At 40.4% G+C, this 17,094-nt stretch overlaps 1 protein-coding gene across 1 annotated transcript in view; it reads right to left on the reverse strand.

Annotated features, from left to right (window-relative positions):
- pou6f2 (POU class 6 homeobox 2) overlaps positions 1-17,094 on the reverse strand; it is a 500,431-nt gene that overhangs the window by 328,967 nt on the left and 154,370 nt on the right. The window contains exon 5 of the mRNA XM_048595820.1: positions 13,449-13,540. Within this exon, the coding sequence (XP_048451777.1) occupies positions 13,449-13,540 (92 nt within the window). The remainder of the gene's footprint in view (positions 1-13,448; positions 13,541-17,094) is intronic.

Consider the following 17,094-nt stretch of genomic DNA (forward strand, 5'->3'; position numbering starts at 1 on the left):
GGTGGGGAGGGAAAGATGTCTTTGGTGGTGGGGTCGGATTGCAGATGGCGGAAGTGTCGGAGGATGATGCGTTGGATCTGGAGGTTGGTGGGGTGGTATGTGAGGACGATGTCTATGGATGTTGTTTATATGGAGTTCGTGAAGGCATTTGATCAAATCCCACATGGTGGCTCAGTGGTTAGCACTGCTGCCTCACAGCTCCAGGGACCCAGGTTCGATTCCACCCTCGGGTGACTGTCTGTGTGGAGTTTGCACATTCTCCCACATTTCCTCTGGGCGCTCCACCTTCCTCCCACAATCAAAAGACGTGCAGCTTAGGTGGATTGGCCATGTTAAGTTGTCCAGGGATGTGCAGGCTAGGTGGATTAGCCATGGTAAATGTAGGGTTATGGGTGTAGGGAGGTGGCTCTGCATGGAATGCTCTTCGGAGGGTCAGTGTGGACTTGATGGGCCAAAGGGCCTGTTTCCACACTGTAAGGATTCTATGATTCTATGATAAGAGACTGTTAGCTAAGATAGAAGCCCAGGGACTTTAAGGCAAATTACTGACATGGCTGGGAAATTGGTTCAGTGGCAAGTGACAGAAAGTAGTGATGATGCATAGGTTCTCAAATTGGCAGAATGTGACCAGAGGTGTCTCACATGGATCTGTGTTAGTCAATTAATAACATCATTTATTAATGACTTGGATAATAGCATAGAAAGTCACATATGCAAATTTGCTGACAACACAAAGTTGGGTAGCATTATAGACAGTGTAGATGATAACATAAAAATACAAATGGATATTGATAGACAAAGTGAATGTGGCAACTAGAGTTCAATGTAAGGTGTGAGATGACCAATGCAGGATAGATCTGAGTACTTTCTAGATGGTATGAAGTTAAATACAGAGGATGTCTCGAGAGACTTGGGGGTTCAGATGCATATATCTTTAAAATGCCACGAAAGATGCAGGAAATAAACAGGACAGCTAATGGAATGCTGGGCTTTATATCAAGAGGACTAGAGTACAAGGATGTCGAAATTATGCTGCAGATATTCAAAACCCTAATTAGACCCCGCTTGGAGTACTCTGAACCAATCTGGGCACCATACGTTAGGCCTTGGAGGGAGTACAATATAGGTTTACAAAAATGATACCTGGACTTCAAAGCTTAAGTTATGAGTAAAGACTACACAAATTATGCTTGTTTTCTCTAGAATTTCAAAGGCGAAGGAATGATCTGATCGAAATCTTCAAGATATCAACAGGAAAAGGCAGGGTAGATAAACTATTTCCAATAGTTGGAGAATTCTAGAACCATGGGGCATGGTTGGAGAATTAGGGCTAGACCGTTCAGGAGAGATGTTAGGAGGCACTTCTGCACACAAATGGTGGTAGATGTTTGGTACTTACATGAAAGGCAGTGGATGTAGGATCAGTTTGTTAATTTTGAATTAGATAGATAATTTTCGTTATGCAAAATTATGTTTTACGCAAAATTAAGGTTATGGATGAATGGCAGGTATATGGAGTTAGGCCACAGATCAGTCATGATCTCATTGAATGGTGCAACAGGCTCAAGGGGCTGAATGGCCTACTCCTGTTCCTAGACCATTTGAGCCTTGATTCTGGGTTGGCATTCAGTAAGAGGGTGACTGATCTGTTTGTGTTTTAAATACCACATCTCCATCTATCCCCAATTGCCCCAATTCCCTTGTCTAACAAGAATCCATCCACCTCAATTAAGTAAACCTTCCCTGAACCACCTCCAATGTATTTATATCCTTCCTTAAATATGTGCATATAATATTCGAGACATGGTCTCAGCAAAGTTCTGTATAATTGAATCATTACAGTCTTACTTTTATTTTCATTTACTCACACAAAAAAGGTAACATCTTATTCATCTTCTTAATTATATGCTGTACATGGGTACTAACTTTATGTAACTCATGCACCAGAACACTGAAATCCTTCTGCACCTCAGAATTCTGCAGTCGTTCTCTGTTCAAATGACGCTCTGCTTTTTTTATTCTTCTTGCCAAGGGAATGCCTTCACATTTTCTCACATTATACTCCATCTGCCACATTTTTGCCCACTTACTCAACCTATCTATATTGTCTGCAACTTCCTTATGTCTTCTTCACAAACATACTTCCCAGTTATCTCGGTATATCCTATAAATTCAATCACCAAGAATTTACTGCCTCCATCTAAGTCATTAATGTCATTTTTTTGAACTTTGGAACCCCAGCACAGATCTGTGTGGAACACCACTCGTCACTGTTCTGCCGATCAGCAAGAGACCCATTTATGCAAGGCAAGACCTTTTAGAACTAAGATGAGGAGGAATTTCTTCAGCAAGAGGGTAGTGAATCTGTGGAACTCATTGCTGCAAAAGCCTGTCGAGGCCAAGTACCTGAGTATTTAAGACAGAGATATATTGATTCTTCATTACTAAGGGAATCAAAGGTCATGGGAGGAACACAGAAGAATGGGTTTGAGAAACATATCAGCCATGATCGAACGGCACAGCAGACTTCATAAGCCGAATGGCATAATTCTGCTCCTATAACTTATTATCTTAGGCCCAGCTATCTTCAGCTGCTTCATCAATTATCTTCCCTCCGTCATAACGACAGATGTTCGCTAATGATTGCACAATGTTCAGCACCATCTACAACTCTTCGAATACTAAAGTAGCCCATGTCTATATGCACTAAGATCTGACAACACATAGGCTTGAGCTGATAAGTAGCAAGTAACATTCGCACTACACAACTGACCATCTTCAACTAGAGAGAATCTAAGTTTTGTCCCTTGATGTTCGATGACATTACCATTGCTGAAGCCATCTACTGTTCATATCTGAGGGGTTAATGTGGACCAGAAACTGAACTATACCAGCCATACAGGAATAGCCATGTAGGCTAGGAATTCTACAGCAAGTAACTCACCTCCTGTGAGTCCAGCCGGTGTCTATCCAGCATTTATAAGGCAGAAGTCAGGTGTTTCATGAAATAATCTCCATTTCCTGGATGTACAATGACACTTAAGATGTTCGGTACCATCCAGAACAAAGCAGCCTCCTTGATTAGCATCCCATCCACCATCTCCAACATCCACTCCCTCCATGATTGAGGTATGTTGGCAGAAGGGCACACCATCTACAAGATTACCTTGAAACTATATTTTCACATTTTTAATGTCACAGGGTCAAAATCCCTGCAATCTCTTTCTAATCACACTTGACAGTATGCACACACACCCCAAGTACTGAGATGGTTCAAGAAGACAGCCCAACATGATTTTCCAAGGGCAATTAGGGATGGGCAACAAATGTTGGCCTTGTCAGCAGAGTCCACAGCCCATGAATGAATATAAAAAAAGATGCGCCTGTAGTCTAGGTATATCTACCTAAAACATTACCAGGGACTTGCCTTCATCACCTATGACTCACAAGGAAGGTTGAATGATTAGTGTAGTCATCCAAACAAGACATCCATAGAAATTCCAACACACAAGTCTTTCTGTTCATGAATGTGAAAATACCATTATATTTCTGTACTATCAAGATCTATACAAGCCATCACTTGTATTTGCCAGATTGATTAATCTTTCATGCAGCAATCTGTGATACCCATGCCTTTAGGAAATAAACCTCAAAGACAAAAAAAATTCCCAGCACTGCCTGTTTTATCTGGGTGAGTAGGGTTTAAGAGGAAAGTGAGAGGAGAAAAAACAATCACCAACTTTTTTGTAAGGCCAATTAATACTTAATTGTATTAAACCAGTATCAGGGATTTTCTGGTGCAGTGACATTCTCCGTACCTTTAGCCAGGAGGCCCAGGTTCAAGTCCCACCTGCTCCAGATCTCATACACATCTGCACAGGCTGCTTTTAAATATCTTAAACCAGTAACAGTTCAGATAGTGAGCTGAATTACTGAGGTCAGGAACAAAAGTGGATGAGCTCAAAAATACTCATGTAAGCAAACATGCCATTCACAAATTGCATTCTTGAAGTTGAGACAGACCTACTTAACCTCATGAGGGAGTGAGTCAAGTTAACTTCCACTTAGCTCCTTGACTTAATTTTAATTTAAATTTAAGACCACTTAAAGGAAGCTAACCGTTGGATTCCAGTACCCCAACTCAGAAAGTGAGGGGACAGGGTACTTGACCTGGGGCTGGAGGCGGGCACCCAGCTGCAGGTCAATGATGTGATGTAGAGTGGGGCAGGGCAGGTCGGAGTGGAGCTGTGTTCCTGGCACAGCTAAAGACACTCTCTGAAATAGAAACGGAAAGGGCTGGATAAGACTCTGCAGGTCAGGCAGCATCTGTGCAGGGAAATAGAATTAATGGCTGTATAGTCAATTCTGAAGCTAGACGGGAGTTGCACATGACGACCTTGTGGAACCCCTGACAAGCCGGCTCCGAAGAAATTGCCAGGGAATTTGAAGATTCCACTGGGAAATGAGAATCCATCTTGCGTGCGCCTTTCTCCTGTGCAGTCTACTTTTGGGCAATTCTCTCCTGTGGGCTTTTCTGCTGTCGCTATGCTGATTCCATGGCAGCATATCATCGCTGATGTGGTGACGGACTTCCTACTGTCATTTATTGTCATATACATCCCAGGTATTTTCCATTATCATCCTTTCAGCTTGAAATACTCAAAAACATGATATGCAAGCTGCAGCCATAGTAAAATTTTGTTAAACATTTACCAGAGGGAAGTGTCACAGCAGCTGGAATGTGTGAGCTTTCACTTAAATTGGACAATGACAACTTAAAAGAAAAATCCACCGAAATGCTGTCCAACCTCACTTCTGTTTTTCTGGTCAGTTTTCAGAACCATGGGAAACCTATGCTGCTCAAGGGAAACTCGAAGACAAGATACAAACAACTTGAGAAGAAGTAATGAAATTTTGAAGGTTCTAAATTGTACTAATAAGAAGCTGCCTGAATCCAATTTGGAAATATCTGAGTTTCAAGAGTTGTTTTTGCAGCAGCATTCAAACACATCTCAGGTGAATCCAAAGATGGATGTGTTGGAGCCAGTTTGCATTCCAGCTTTAAAAATTATTAATTTTCAACCCTTGCTTGCTTCCTATTCTCCAGTTCTTGAGGGTTAAAATTCCCCTCAAAGATGCCAGACACAGCATACCACATAGGAATACTGCAATTCATTGGCTCAAAAATACCTTTCAGCATGTTTGGATTGTTTCACTGATATATGTAATGATTGACAAGAGCAACTGAAGCTTAAAGTTTGTGGATTATTATTTAAGAATGACATGTTAAGAGCAGATTGATTTCTAAAGCAAATCACCATTCAACACTTTTAATGAATTAAATGCACTTTGGTAAGAAGAATAAAAGCATGGACTATTTTCTAAATGGAGAGAAAATTCAGAAGTCTGAAGTGCAAACAAACTTGGGAGTTCTAGTCCAGGATTCTCTCAAGATAAACTTGCAGATTGAGTCAGTAGTCAGGAAGGCAAATGCAATGTTGGCATTTATTTTGAGAGGACTTGAATATAAAAGCAGGGATGTACTACTGAAGCTTTAGATGGCCCTGGTCAGGCCACATTTGGAGTATTGCGTGCAGTTTTGGGCCCTATATCTCAGGAAGGATGTACTGGCCCTACAGCAGGTTCAGAGGAGGTTCACGAGAATGGTTCCAGGAATTAGAAGCTTAACATATGAGGTACATTTGAGGACTCTGGGACTATACTCATTGGAGTTTAAAAGGATGAGGGGGGATCTAATTGAAAGTTACAGAATACTGAATGGCCTGGACAGAGTGGATGTTGGGAAGATGCTTCCATTGGTAGGAGAGACTAGGACCCGAGGGCACAGCTTTAGAGTAAAGGGAAGACCTTTTAGAATGGAGATAAGGAGAAATTTCTTCAGCTAGAAAGTGGTGAATCTATGGAATTCACTGCCACAGAAGGCTGTGGAGGTCAGGTCATTGAATACATTTAAGACTGAGATAGATAGGTTCTTGATTATCAAGGGGATCAAGGGTTACGGGGAGAAAGCGGGAGAATGGGGTTGAGGAATTTATCAGCCATGATTGAATGGTGAAGCAGACTCGATGGGCCAAATGGCCTAATTTCTGCTCTTATGGTCTTATGGTCTTAAATCCTGACTACTTTGGGTCTCCTGAGTTCACACAAGGATGGAATTATGCCCTTCCCCATGTGAGTTTGGTGGCAGTTGACATTTAATCAGGCAGAAGATTGGTGGATGAGGACCCGAAGCTTTCCAAACCTGGCCTGATTAAATTGGTGGTGGGGTGGGGGACAGGCCATGAAAGGCTTTCTGGTAACCTAGCTGTGGGTGATGGACCAGCTACATGGGCAGCGTGAAAAAACAGAGTTTCTGTTTCTATCACACAGTGTTTAATTGAGGGACCAGGCAGTGGATTTGTGAGCGATCACTCTTCCCTCGCTGCCAACCCCCATTCAGCAAGCCACTCCTACCGTCACTCATCTATGCCCAGGACCATTAGCAATTCACCAGTCACCACGTAGCCTGGAAACCTCTGCCCTGGGTTCTTGCTTTTGCCTGATGTGGGAGGCCTCCTCAAAAACAGGCAACATGAGATTCTCGCTGGGTATCCAATCGGAGGACAAAACCCATGCCATCTCTATTATTTACCACTAAATCTTTCCAAAATTCTGAAAAAAAAGCAGTTCCCAGGTTGCTGCATTTTTTGCTGCTGTCTTTTTCTTTTTTGTACTGAGCTGCATTTTTTGCCCAGTGTTATACTGTCAATTTCCAATCCGTTTTATGGACTAGAACACATAACAAGACTGGAAGTCACTCGAGTAAGCAGATGACTTGCCTCACAGTCACAAGACTTCTCAGTTCTTGGTAACAGAATTTGACTTGCTAACTAGAACCGAACAACATAAAATGTAAAAGAATGCCCTAAGTTCTGCAGCTGAAGCTAGAACTGAAATATTCCAAATGGTATGAATCAACAGAAGGGGCATCAGGAGAATTGTCACTGATGACCTTCCAGTGATGGTGTCAACTGAGTGTTCAATTTACCGGCTGAGAAACCTCTACAATTGAGTTTTGCAAAGCATTTGTGAATTCAGTCCATGAGGTATTCACTGCTAGTCCCCTCTCACTCAGTGATAAACTGAAACTGGGCACTTCAGCTGAAATCTTATTGAAATCTGAATATCCTACAAAAAGGGAAATCTGTTCAATAAAGAATCATCGTGAAATTGTGAGAAGCAATAAAACAAAAGCCACAGATGCTATGAGTTGAGCTATTTCAAGCCTGATACCATTTTGTACTATAAGTCTCAATATGATGATGACTAAGTTCTCCCCTTATGGCATATTGCATTGAGTAACATGCTCAGCTGCAGGCTTTACACATGCCCTGCAAAAAGGGCAGTAGCACAGCTTCAGAGTTTGTAATGAACTACACTCTCTCACCATTTTAAAAAAATCCTACATAAAACTGTAAGATGGTATACTTTACATGAATTGGACAAATTGCATCATTAAATATAATTAACAATACCTGAAATTTTAACACGTTTGGTTACATATTTGTTTTTACTGTAAACACATCCAAAACACATATGAATGATATATCCAGGGTAATTTCCATGCAACAAACTGTTCTCCCTTAATATTTTTGTTAAACAAATATTTATGTTACCATTTGACAAGAAACAACGTAAAGAATAATTTTTTTTTCTTGCTTTCAATATTGTTAAATCACCTATTTAACTTATTTCTCTTTCTGCATAGGCATCAACTTCCACTTCCATTACCTTGACTATCCTCTCTCAATGGGTCTGACTGGATCAAACCTGAACTTTGACTTTGAATACCAATTCCACTTTATGGCTGGCACTGTGACATTGACCTGTCTTAATCAAACACCCAGAATCATTTTGCTGTACTAGTGGATTCTTTAAAACCAGCAAATTTTCAGGTTTTTTTTTGACTTTCACTTTGGACTACAGAAGGGATTGGGACAAGAGGAGGCTCCTCCTGCATTCCCTTTGTCAGTTTTCCTCTTTGGAGCAAATGATCTACATAGAGTGTCTCTCTACTACATATATAAAAGCACCCAGTCTCTATAACAACTCCCGTCATATATTTTGTTGAACCATCTCTGTGACTTTTTCTCGCCAGGTTCATCTGGCAAGACCTGTCCAGGATTCACACTAGATATCGATTGTAATCAGCAATGGCTTCTTCCATTGTGTCACTGCTTCCATAAATTTAGCAGATCGCCCACGTAGCCTCCACTTCTGGCAGATCATTGACTATTTCATGCTGTCTGCGTTGCTACTCTTTTGGAGCCGTGGAAACGCCAAATGGCACGTGCACCTATTTGTATCTCCCAATCAGCATTCAAAATGTAGATAGAAACCTGCTGCTTTCATCCAACTTCACTCCCCATCTCTCACATCCACGGTCATGAAGATTTTATCTTTGCAAATTGTGACAAAATCCTTCAATGATTGGCATGGGGTAATGAGATCCTTTCCGATCTTTATTCAGATTCTTTTATAAATACTCCGACTGCATTGGCAGCATGATAGCAGTGAAACATTCTGTAGAAATTATCACTATCTTGACTACTCTCTTCTTTTCCAGCTCTTCTAATTTGCATTCTGGCTGGTGTTGACAGGAGCTGGAAACTTCCTTGGCAAATATTAAATTGGTTTTACAGTCTCATCTACTTTGAGCGGAGGTTATCCGGGAAGATATCCTCTTGGATCTGTTCAACTGCTTAGTGGTTTTGTGTGCTGTGACACACTGCCAACTTCTTTAGGCACATTGAAGGTTACCAGCCTAAGTTTTAGACTTGCTTTAACTGACAGGAGTGGCTTTTGCTGTCTTCTGTGACTTCTAACACCAGATCTTCAGTTTTGTCATCGCACTGGGCTCTCAGACTAAATGTGTCCTCTCACTAGAATAATGAGTGCCTCACTCTTACTTTTGAGATCTCCATTTTGAGCCACATTACTGTAATGTGCACTAGTGTCTGACTCTATGTTAATCTGATGGTATCCTTCCGCAATCATCAATCCAATAATCATAAAGAATTTAGCACCTATTGACCTGACTGAGCCAATCTTTTGTATGTTATGCAGTGATTCATCAGGCTTTTCTGCTGATCTCTTTCAAGTGGCATTCAATATTAGTTTTTGTACTTTCTTGCAGGCCAACATTTGCACACAAAAGGATTTGGATTCTTACAGTGAAAATTCCCCACTCCCACACTGAATATCATTCCTTTTCCTTTGTGAGCTTTCCTCCACAGGATTTGTATCCTTCCTTTGTCCATGACCTTTATCCCCTTTTGGCCTGGAATATCTGTCAGCATAATGCAAAGCCTGGACTGTTGTGCTTTGAAAATGCTTTAGGCACTGACCCAATTTATTATTGTCACAAGTACCAAGATACAGTGAAAAGTATTGTTTTTGCATGCTATCCAGACAAATCATACCTGACATAAGTGGATCAATGTAATAGAACAGAATACAGAATATAGTGTTATAGCTACAGAGAAGGTGCAGAGAAAGATCAACTCTAACATATGAGAGGTCTGATCATAAGTCTGATAACAGCAGGGAAGAAGCAGTTCTTGAATCTGTTGGTACATGTTTTCAAACTTTGTATCTTCTACCTGATGCAAGAGGGTGGAAGAGAGTATAACAGGAGTGGGAGGGGTCTTTAATTCTGTTGCCTGCTTTCCCAAGGCAGCAGCAAGTATAGATGGAGTCAATGGAAGGAAGGCTTGCTTTTGTGATAGATCAGGCTGAATTCACAACTCTCTGATCAATAGCTCAGCCCTTTTAAGCGCTTTTCTGTGAGTAATTTTCCTCTTTCTCAGTAGAAAAGCTATCAATGCAGGTTCTCTCTTGCCCAAGATAGTTTAATCTTTAATGAGATCATCTTTTAATTTCACAAATTCAGAGAATTATGTGATATGTATGAATACAGTCATATACTAAACGATGGATTCTTTCATCTTGACCCTAATACAGAACACATAACATTCATGAGTTCCATTCACGTAGGGGTCAAAGTGTGCCTTCAAGGCATTCATTATTTCTGTATTGTGTTATTTACTATTCTTCAGAGAGATTTCGGGCAGAATACACTTTGTAACAGTCTCTCACCAGCAATGGTAAAAGGGTAGCTGTTAAATGCCAAGAATACCATTTTGAGCTCAATCTTTCAGTTAATTCTCTCTTTGCTACACAGAGGTATACACTTTTAGCAGCAGGAAGGAACTGCTCATCTCTCCTTGCAATGAAGCCAACCAGTGATAGCTCAAGAGATTCTCACAAATTTGAAGGTTGGTTTCTTGTTGATTTATTCTGTCTATCGCTGTGGTTCTACAAGTATTACATGTTTCCAATTGTTGTTTGAAGATGCAAATGTCTATAGGTACAGGTGCTGAAGGGTTTTTGTCTGACTTCAAGGCTTTTAAACAAAGTAGTTTCTCCTACACATTGATGCTTTATTCTAAGCAAACGCCTTCTAGCTCATGTCTTGAAGAATAGATGGAAACTAAACAGAGCAGGACTGGCTGCTGGAAGAGGGAGAAGCAGAAATGGAAGAAAGGCTTTCAAGAAAAAGCTGTATTCATCCAGAGTAGCTAGGAAACAATTTTCTTACCTGAGCCTTGGAAAGAGAGGAATAATGTGTAAAAAGTCTGTGCTTTACTAAGGATGTTCTCACTAAAATCTGTCAACTGTTGTGGCCACAGACATAACCTCACTACAGGGCAAGGTCAACTTTGCCGGTCACTGTGAAGGTGACGAGCTCAATGGACTGGTGTGACTGGCTCCTTCTATCTTGGATTTAGAAATTCCTGCATCATCTTAAAGTTTGCTATCCATCACTGCATGAGGAAAACTGTTCTCTCAATTCAATAGATTTAACGACACTTTATTCTCACTTGAGTCACCATTTAGAGTTCCTGCCTTAATGCTGCCCTCCAAATTAGGTTCAGTGCAAGTATCTGAGCTGACTGCTTCCTGTGTGAAGTTGACTGAAGGCATTTTCATCATTACTCCTTCTTGTTTCTCCATTGCCCAGCCCAGGATCCAATTTTTGAAGGATGAAAGTCACATGGCTAAGGCTGTGGTATGTAAAATATGTGTAAAATATGTGGTGTATGCTTATTCTATTTACAGCTTACGGGTAGGAAATTAGGTGTGAGAAGGAGGATTATGTCTGAGGCTTCAGCAGTAAGGCATTCCAATAATGGCAAACACCTTCTCCATGGGTTTAAAACAAACAGGCCAAAATGTATTTTCTGGTTAGGTTCGACTATCTCCAATTGTGTGTCACCTCGTCCTGCAGCAGACAGGTAAACGTACCACTGAGTGCTCTGCAATATGGATGTTGTGATGTTACGGTTGAGTAGTTGGCAGCGTTTGCAAGCTGTGGGATGTAAGTGTGAGGTCTACGGCATTATTAAATGTGTGGGAGAGAAGTGAGCTTTTGAACAGGAAGTACGAGCCCTGATTAATATAAATTGGTTGCAGGTAAATGATGAGGGTAAGATACATGAAACAGGGTCTGAGGCATGTAGTGCAGGTGAAGATGCATGGTTTTGAAATCGATAGTGAATACATATGCAAGGCATTCAACTTCGTGTGGCACAGCATTCAAACCTTTGGGGGATCCTGACTCTTGGCACTGAACCCCATGGTAGTTTGCTCTTCTTGCATGGATCTGGACAGTTTCTTACCTCCTCCCAATACAGGACATGTTTCCTCCTTTCCGTATGCTCCACCAAGGCTTCCAGTGCATCATAGGAAAGCCTTGGAGCCATGCTGTCTTATATAATGGTTGACACACTAGATTAACTTTCCATGTTACTGTCAGCATGGTCTCCAGTTACAATGCATCTTCCTTTTAAGAGGTGCACGTCAGCTTTAAAGTGTTGCAGGTCACACTGGCTCAGGCGTCCAGCCAAACAACATTATGTTTAAAGTTAGCTGGATCCTAAAAAGCTTAAAACGAGCAAGCAGCAGCTACTTTATGTGCTTCCTGCAATACAATCTATGGACATGAGTTAGTAGTCATGTATATCGCTGTATTGGGGAGTGGGGAAGCACCATACACTTGTTTTGGGAGTTAGCAAGTTTAAATACTGTCTTTCTTTATGAAGAGAAGGGAGATTACATGGTTCTTCAATATTCCTGCTGATCAGTTTCTCCCAAACCCCAGCATAAAAGGTGTTTTATTTAAATTCTTGTCATATACATTAACATACTACTGCTGATCTACCACAACAAGGGATATTGATTTTCTGCACTGTGGGGAGCAAAAGTGCACTCAAGATCAGTGCACAGAACAGGGCCTAATGAAAGTAGACAGACTAATTGAACAAACATGCATAATGCATTTGAAAGCATTATGCTTTTTGCATCTGTATCGTTGACATACATCAACAAACTATGGTTTCCCCTTTTAATTAAGCCTACCACTAAAATACGGTAATTACACAGAATAATTGAAGCTGGACAATTATTATTTACTAAGACTGCACAGGTTGGGGCAACCCATATGACTCCTAGTGACCTATGACTCAATAACCAGCTCTTGAAGCCCGGCTAATGGAAACCTGTTGTTGCTTATTTATTGTTTGTCTGTTGGTTGCCTGAGTTTTGTGGATATGGCCATTTAGACCAGAGTTTTCTTCATGTTCATATCTTATAGAAAGATCATTATTGAATCTGAATATCAAGATTATTAGTACCAGCAATTCTAGATATCTTAAAATTAATGGGAACTTGGATTTCAGATTTCAGAGCCCTTATCTGGATGTAGCTAATGGATTCCTCAGCCGGCCATAGATAAGTTACAGGAGTAGAATAACAATGAGGTTATGGCCTCTGCATATTATTTGAAGTGTTAGCTCACATCCTTGGAAAAGATTGGACGTCCCTCCACTTTTCCATTTCCATTCAAGCCACAAGTGGACACTTTGGTACCTCTGCCTGACCCAAACCTGCCTGTTTCTTGTGGTTAAGAAAAACTGGGGAGGAGGCCACACATTGATGAGAAAAAAATATGGCCAAGGCTCAATCGTTGAGAACTCAGCCGGCACCAAGGACAAGAAGCAGGAGATCTGGCCACAATTTGATAGGCAATGTTGGAACTAAGATTTAAGAAAACACTGACAAGTTTAGCTGGTAACCACCTTTGAAACTCACAGTAATATCTTGCAATTGCTTGAAATATCTGGAATATTTAGTTCAACGTTTCTTACTCATGCAGTGAGAACAAATTATTGACCGATTTTCAATAATGTGCCCTGAATCATGCAGTCATTCAACAGAATTGGAAGAGAAAAAGACATTCTTGCACAAAGATTGATTTTTACATGTATACATGCAGAAACAAGTGACCTAGGCAAACTCTCATCCGTATATAATTGCTATCTACTCACCTGTGCCCCGACTGAAAAGGAAGGGTGTGTTTGGCTAGGCTGGTGCTGGTCGGTTGTGCCAGGTTCGGAGTGTGTCGAGCTTCCTCTGGTCCCTGAAACCCAAATAGAAGAACCACTAAATATCCACCAGAATTTTCCATTTAAGATGTTATGCAAAACCTACTTTTTTTAAACTAAAAACCACTGAATTTATGATGATCTCAAATTATTGCTTGGTTGCACAATAAATCCATTCAATCTGATGAATATCTAAACAAAGCATCACTATCACATAATGCTTACAATAAGCAACTGACTAAAGCATATGCACTGGTCTGATGTATCAAAAGTGGAAGCTGAAGAACTGAATGGGTGCAAGCCTCTCTAGAGATGGCAGCAGGTGAAGCATTTGAGCCCCACCAGTGCAATGAGCAAATTCAGCCTTGTGATGTCGCAGAAATGTTTAGCAAGCTGAGTAAAATGCTCAGTAAAATAACAACTGATCCAGGAGCAAAAATAAGCAGTAAATGGAAATTATTCATACATAAAATGCAATGCCTGCCTGCATATTTCCAAACTGAAAATCAGTTGCACACCTGAGAACATAGTGGAGAAATTGATATTGTGTCAAATCAAGTGTTTCATGTTTTACACCTCAGATGTAAACTTTTTTGATATCATGGTAAAAAAAGTAAATATTAAGGTTTAACAAATTGCAGGTAATCAATAGAACATAGTATTTAATATGATTATATATTAATTTTTGTGTTAGGACTCTTACAATTAAAAGGAATTAGGTTTTGAGAACTACTCTACATTGGACATTATAAGGAGAACACTGGATTTAGGAGCAGGAGTTGGCTAATTGGCCCTTTGAGCCTACTTCAGTAAGATCATGGTTGTCCTGCTTGTGGTCTCGGCTAACTTGCCTTTTTGCCCCCGTTATCTTTGACTCTCTGTTCTATGATAAGCCTAACTCAGCCTTCAATAAATTTAAAGACCCAGTTCCACTACCTTCTGTGAAACAGAATTCCACTCTCTAACGGCCTTTCAAAAAACAAATTCTCTTCATCCAGGTCTTAAAAGTGAGATTGCTTATTCTTAAACTATGTCCCATAGACACAAGGAGTCTACAGAGGGAGAAACAGATGAAGTGAGTCGGCAAAAAACTTGGTAGATAGAAAATAATATTAGAAAATGACAGCTTATGCAGTTTGGTAGGAAGAAAAGCAGAGTTGACGATTACTTAAATCGGAAAGACTACAAAAACATGCAGCACAAAGGGATTTTGAGGTCCTAGTGCCTGAATCACAAAAAGCTAACATCAAATTCAGCAGGTAATAAGGAAGGCAAATGGACTGCTGACCTTAACTTTAAGGGGAATGGGAGAATAAAAATGGGGAGGTCTTGCTAAAACTACACAAAACATGAATCAGACCACAGCTGTGAACAGATTAGGCCCCTTTATCTAAGGAAAACCACATTGGCACTGGAGGCAGTTCAGACAAGGTTCACTAGTTTGAATCTAATTACATAGTATTATGTCTAACTTGGGCACCACACTTTAAGAAAGATGTCAAGGCCCAAGACATAGAAATAAGAGAGAAGCTAGGGTTCCACTGGCCAAAGTGTTGGGAGACAGAAGCCATACATTCAAACAAAATAAACAAAGACAGGAGAAAGCAAATGTTCTTCATATAGCAACATGTTATGATCTGTAATACACTAGATGAAAGGATGATAGAAGCAAATGCAATTGTAATTTTCAAAACAGAATTCAACATATTTCTACATATTTGCAGTGTTAATTATGAAAAAAAAACAAAGAAATTCTGGCCCCAAAACATCAGCTTTCCTGCTCCTCTGATGCTACTTGGCCTGCTGTGTTCATCCAGCTCTACACCTTGTTATCAAGGAAATTACAACAATTGTTCAGTCCTTTCAATGAGCCAGCACAGTCACAATTACCAAAAGGCTCCTTCTGTGCTGGCAGATTTTATGCTTCAATGAAATAGTCCATATTCTAAGTTACCATGAGAAGTGCCATATGTACGAACAGGCCAAGAAAATCAGATGTCATCGAAATGATCTCCCAACATAATGTTTGTGGCAATATGTGGACAAGTTTGAAATTATGCTCGAACCCAGACATACTATATCCTGCTATGGTATGGGAGTTGGCCTTATGGTGTCACATGATAATTCGCTCAGTAGAGTAGCACAACCAGGAGAAAGGAAGCAGGAAGCAAGTCACAGGGGAATGGTAAAGTGAGCATTACTAGGCAGCCACTCTTCACCTAAACTGGCACTATGAGGTCTGGTTCTTTTCACTTTCATGCCTTTCAGTGAATATCGCTTGTGAACCTTGTGAACTTAAATGGGGTCAGAAATTAGGTTCTTGATCAATGAATCAGGAATAGGAAATAAATGCTGGACAGGCCAGTGACACCCACATTCTGTGAGTGAATAAAATAATGGGGGGTGGGTGAGGGGATTCAGCAAAGTCAATATGGACTCATGAAAGGGAAATTATATTGAACAATAAGAACAGAAAGTGCTGGAGAAACGAAGCAGGTCTGACAACATCTGTGGACAGAGAAACAAAGTTAAACAAAGTTTTGAGCCCAACATGACCCTTCTCCAGAAATAACAATATGTTGGGGGGTTTTTGAGGGTGTAACTTTCAGAATTGATAAGAGAGAACTGCTGTATATAATATATTTAGATTTTCAGAAGATTTTTGATAAGTTTCCACACAAGAGGTCAATAAACAAAATTTCATCATATGTAGATATAAGACATAGGAGCAGAAATAAACCAGCCTGCCTCTTGAACTATTTATATTTTGAATTCCATATTTCTATCTATCCAATAATATTTGATTCGCTTGCCTAACAAGAATCTATCCCTTTGTCTTAAAAAAAATTCGGTTACATGGCATTAGGACGAATATATTGGGATGGATTGAGAACTTGTTAATGGACAGAACATAGTTGGGAAAGATTGGATGGCTGTAATATTCCACACGGATCATTGTTTAGGCCCCAGATATTCACAGCTTACATCAATGATTTGAATGTGGGAATTAAATGTCAAATTTCCAAATTTGCAGATGGCAGAAAACTAGGTGAAAGTGTGAGCTGTGAGGAGGATACTTCAAGCAGATTTGGAGAGGTTAGGTGATTGGGTGAAAAATTGGGTGAAAACAATACTAAAAAATGTGAGATTATCCGCTTTGGTAGGGAGCAGGAGGCTGGGCAGTGTTGAACATCAAAGAGACTTGGGTGTCCTTGCTCATGAGTCACTGAGAGTTAACATGCAGGTCCAGCAAGCAATTAAGAAGGCAAATGGTGTTTTGGCCTTTGTTACAAGAAAACTGAAGTACAGGATAAAAGTAGTCTGACTGCAATTATACATACAGCCTTGGTGAGATCACATCTGGAGTATGGAGTGCAGTTTTGTTCTTACCTTTGGAAAGAGGGACAGGTGAGGCAGATCTTGCAATCAGATTCGGGAGAAAGGGTAAACAGCACTGTGATTTTCTGATAGGGACCTTGTAAATGGGGTGATCAAGATAAGGGGAATTCTCTTAAATAACAGACCATAAGAAATAGGAACAGGAGAAGGCCATTCAGTCTCTCGAACCTAATCCTTCATTCAACAGGAT

The sequence above is a fragment of the Rhincodon typus genome, chromosome 4 (genome assembly GCF_021869965.1).
Source record: "Rhincodon typus isolate 14 chromosome 4, sRhiTyp1.1, whole genome shotgun sequence".
Taxonomy (NCBI): domain Eukaryota; kingdom Metazoa; phylum Chordata; class Chondrichthyes; order Orectolobiformes; family Rhincodontidae; genus Rhincodon; species Rhincodon typus.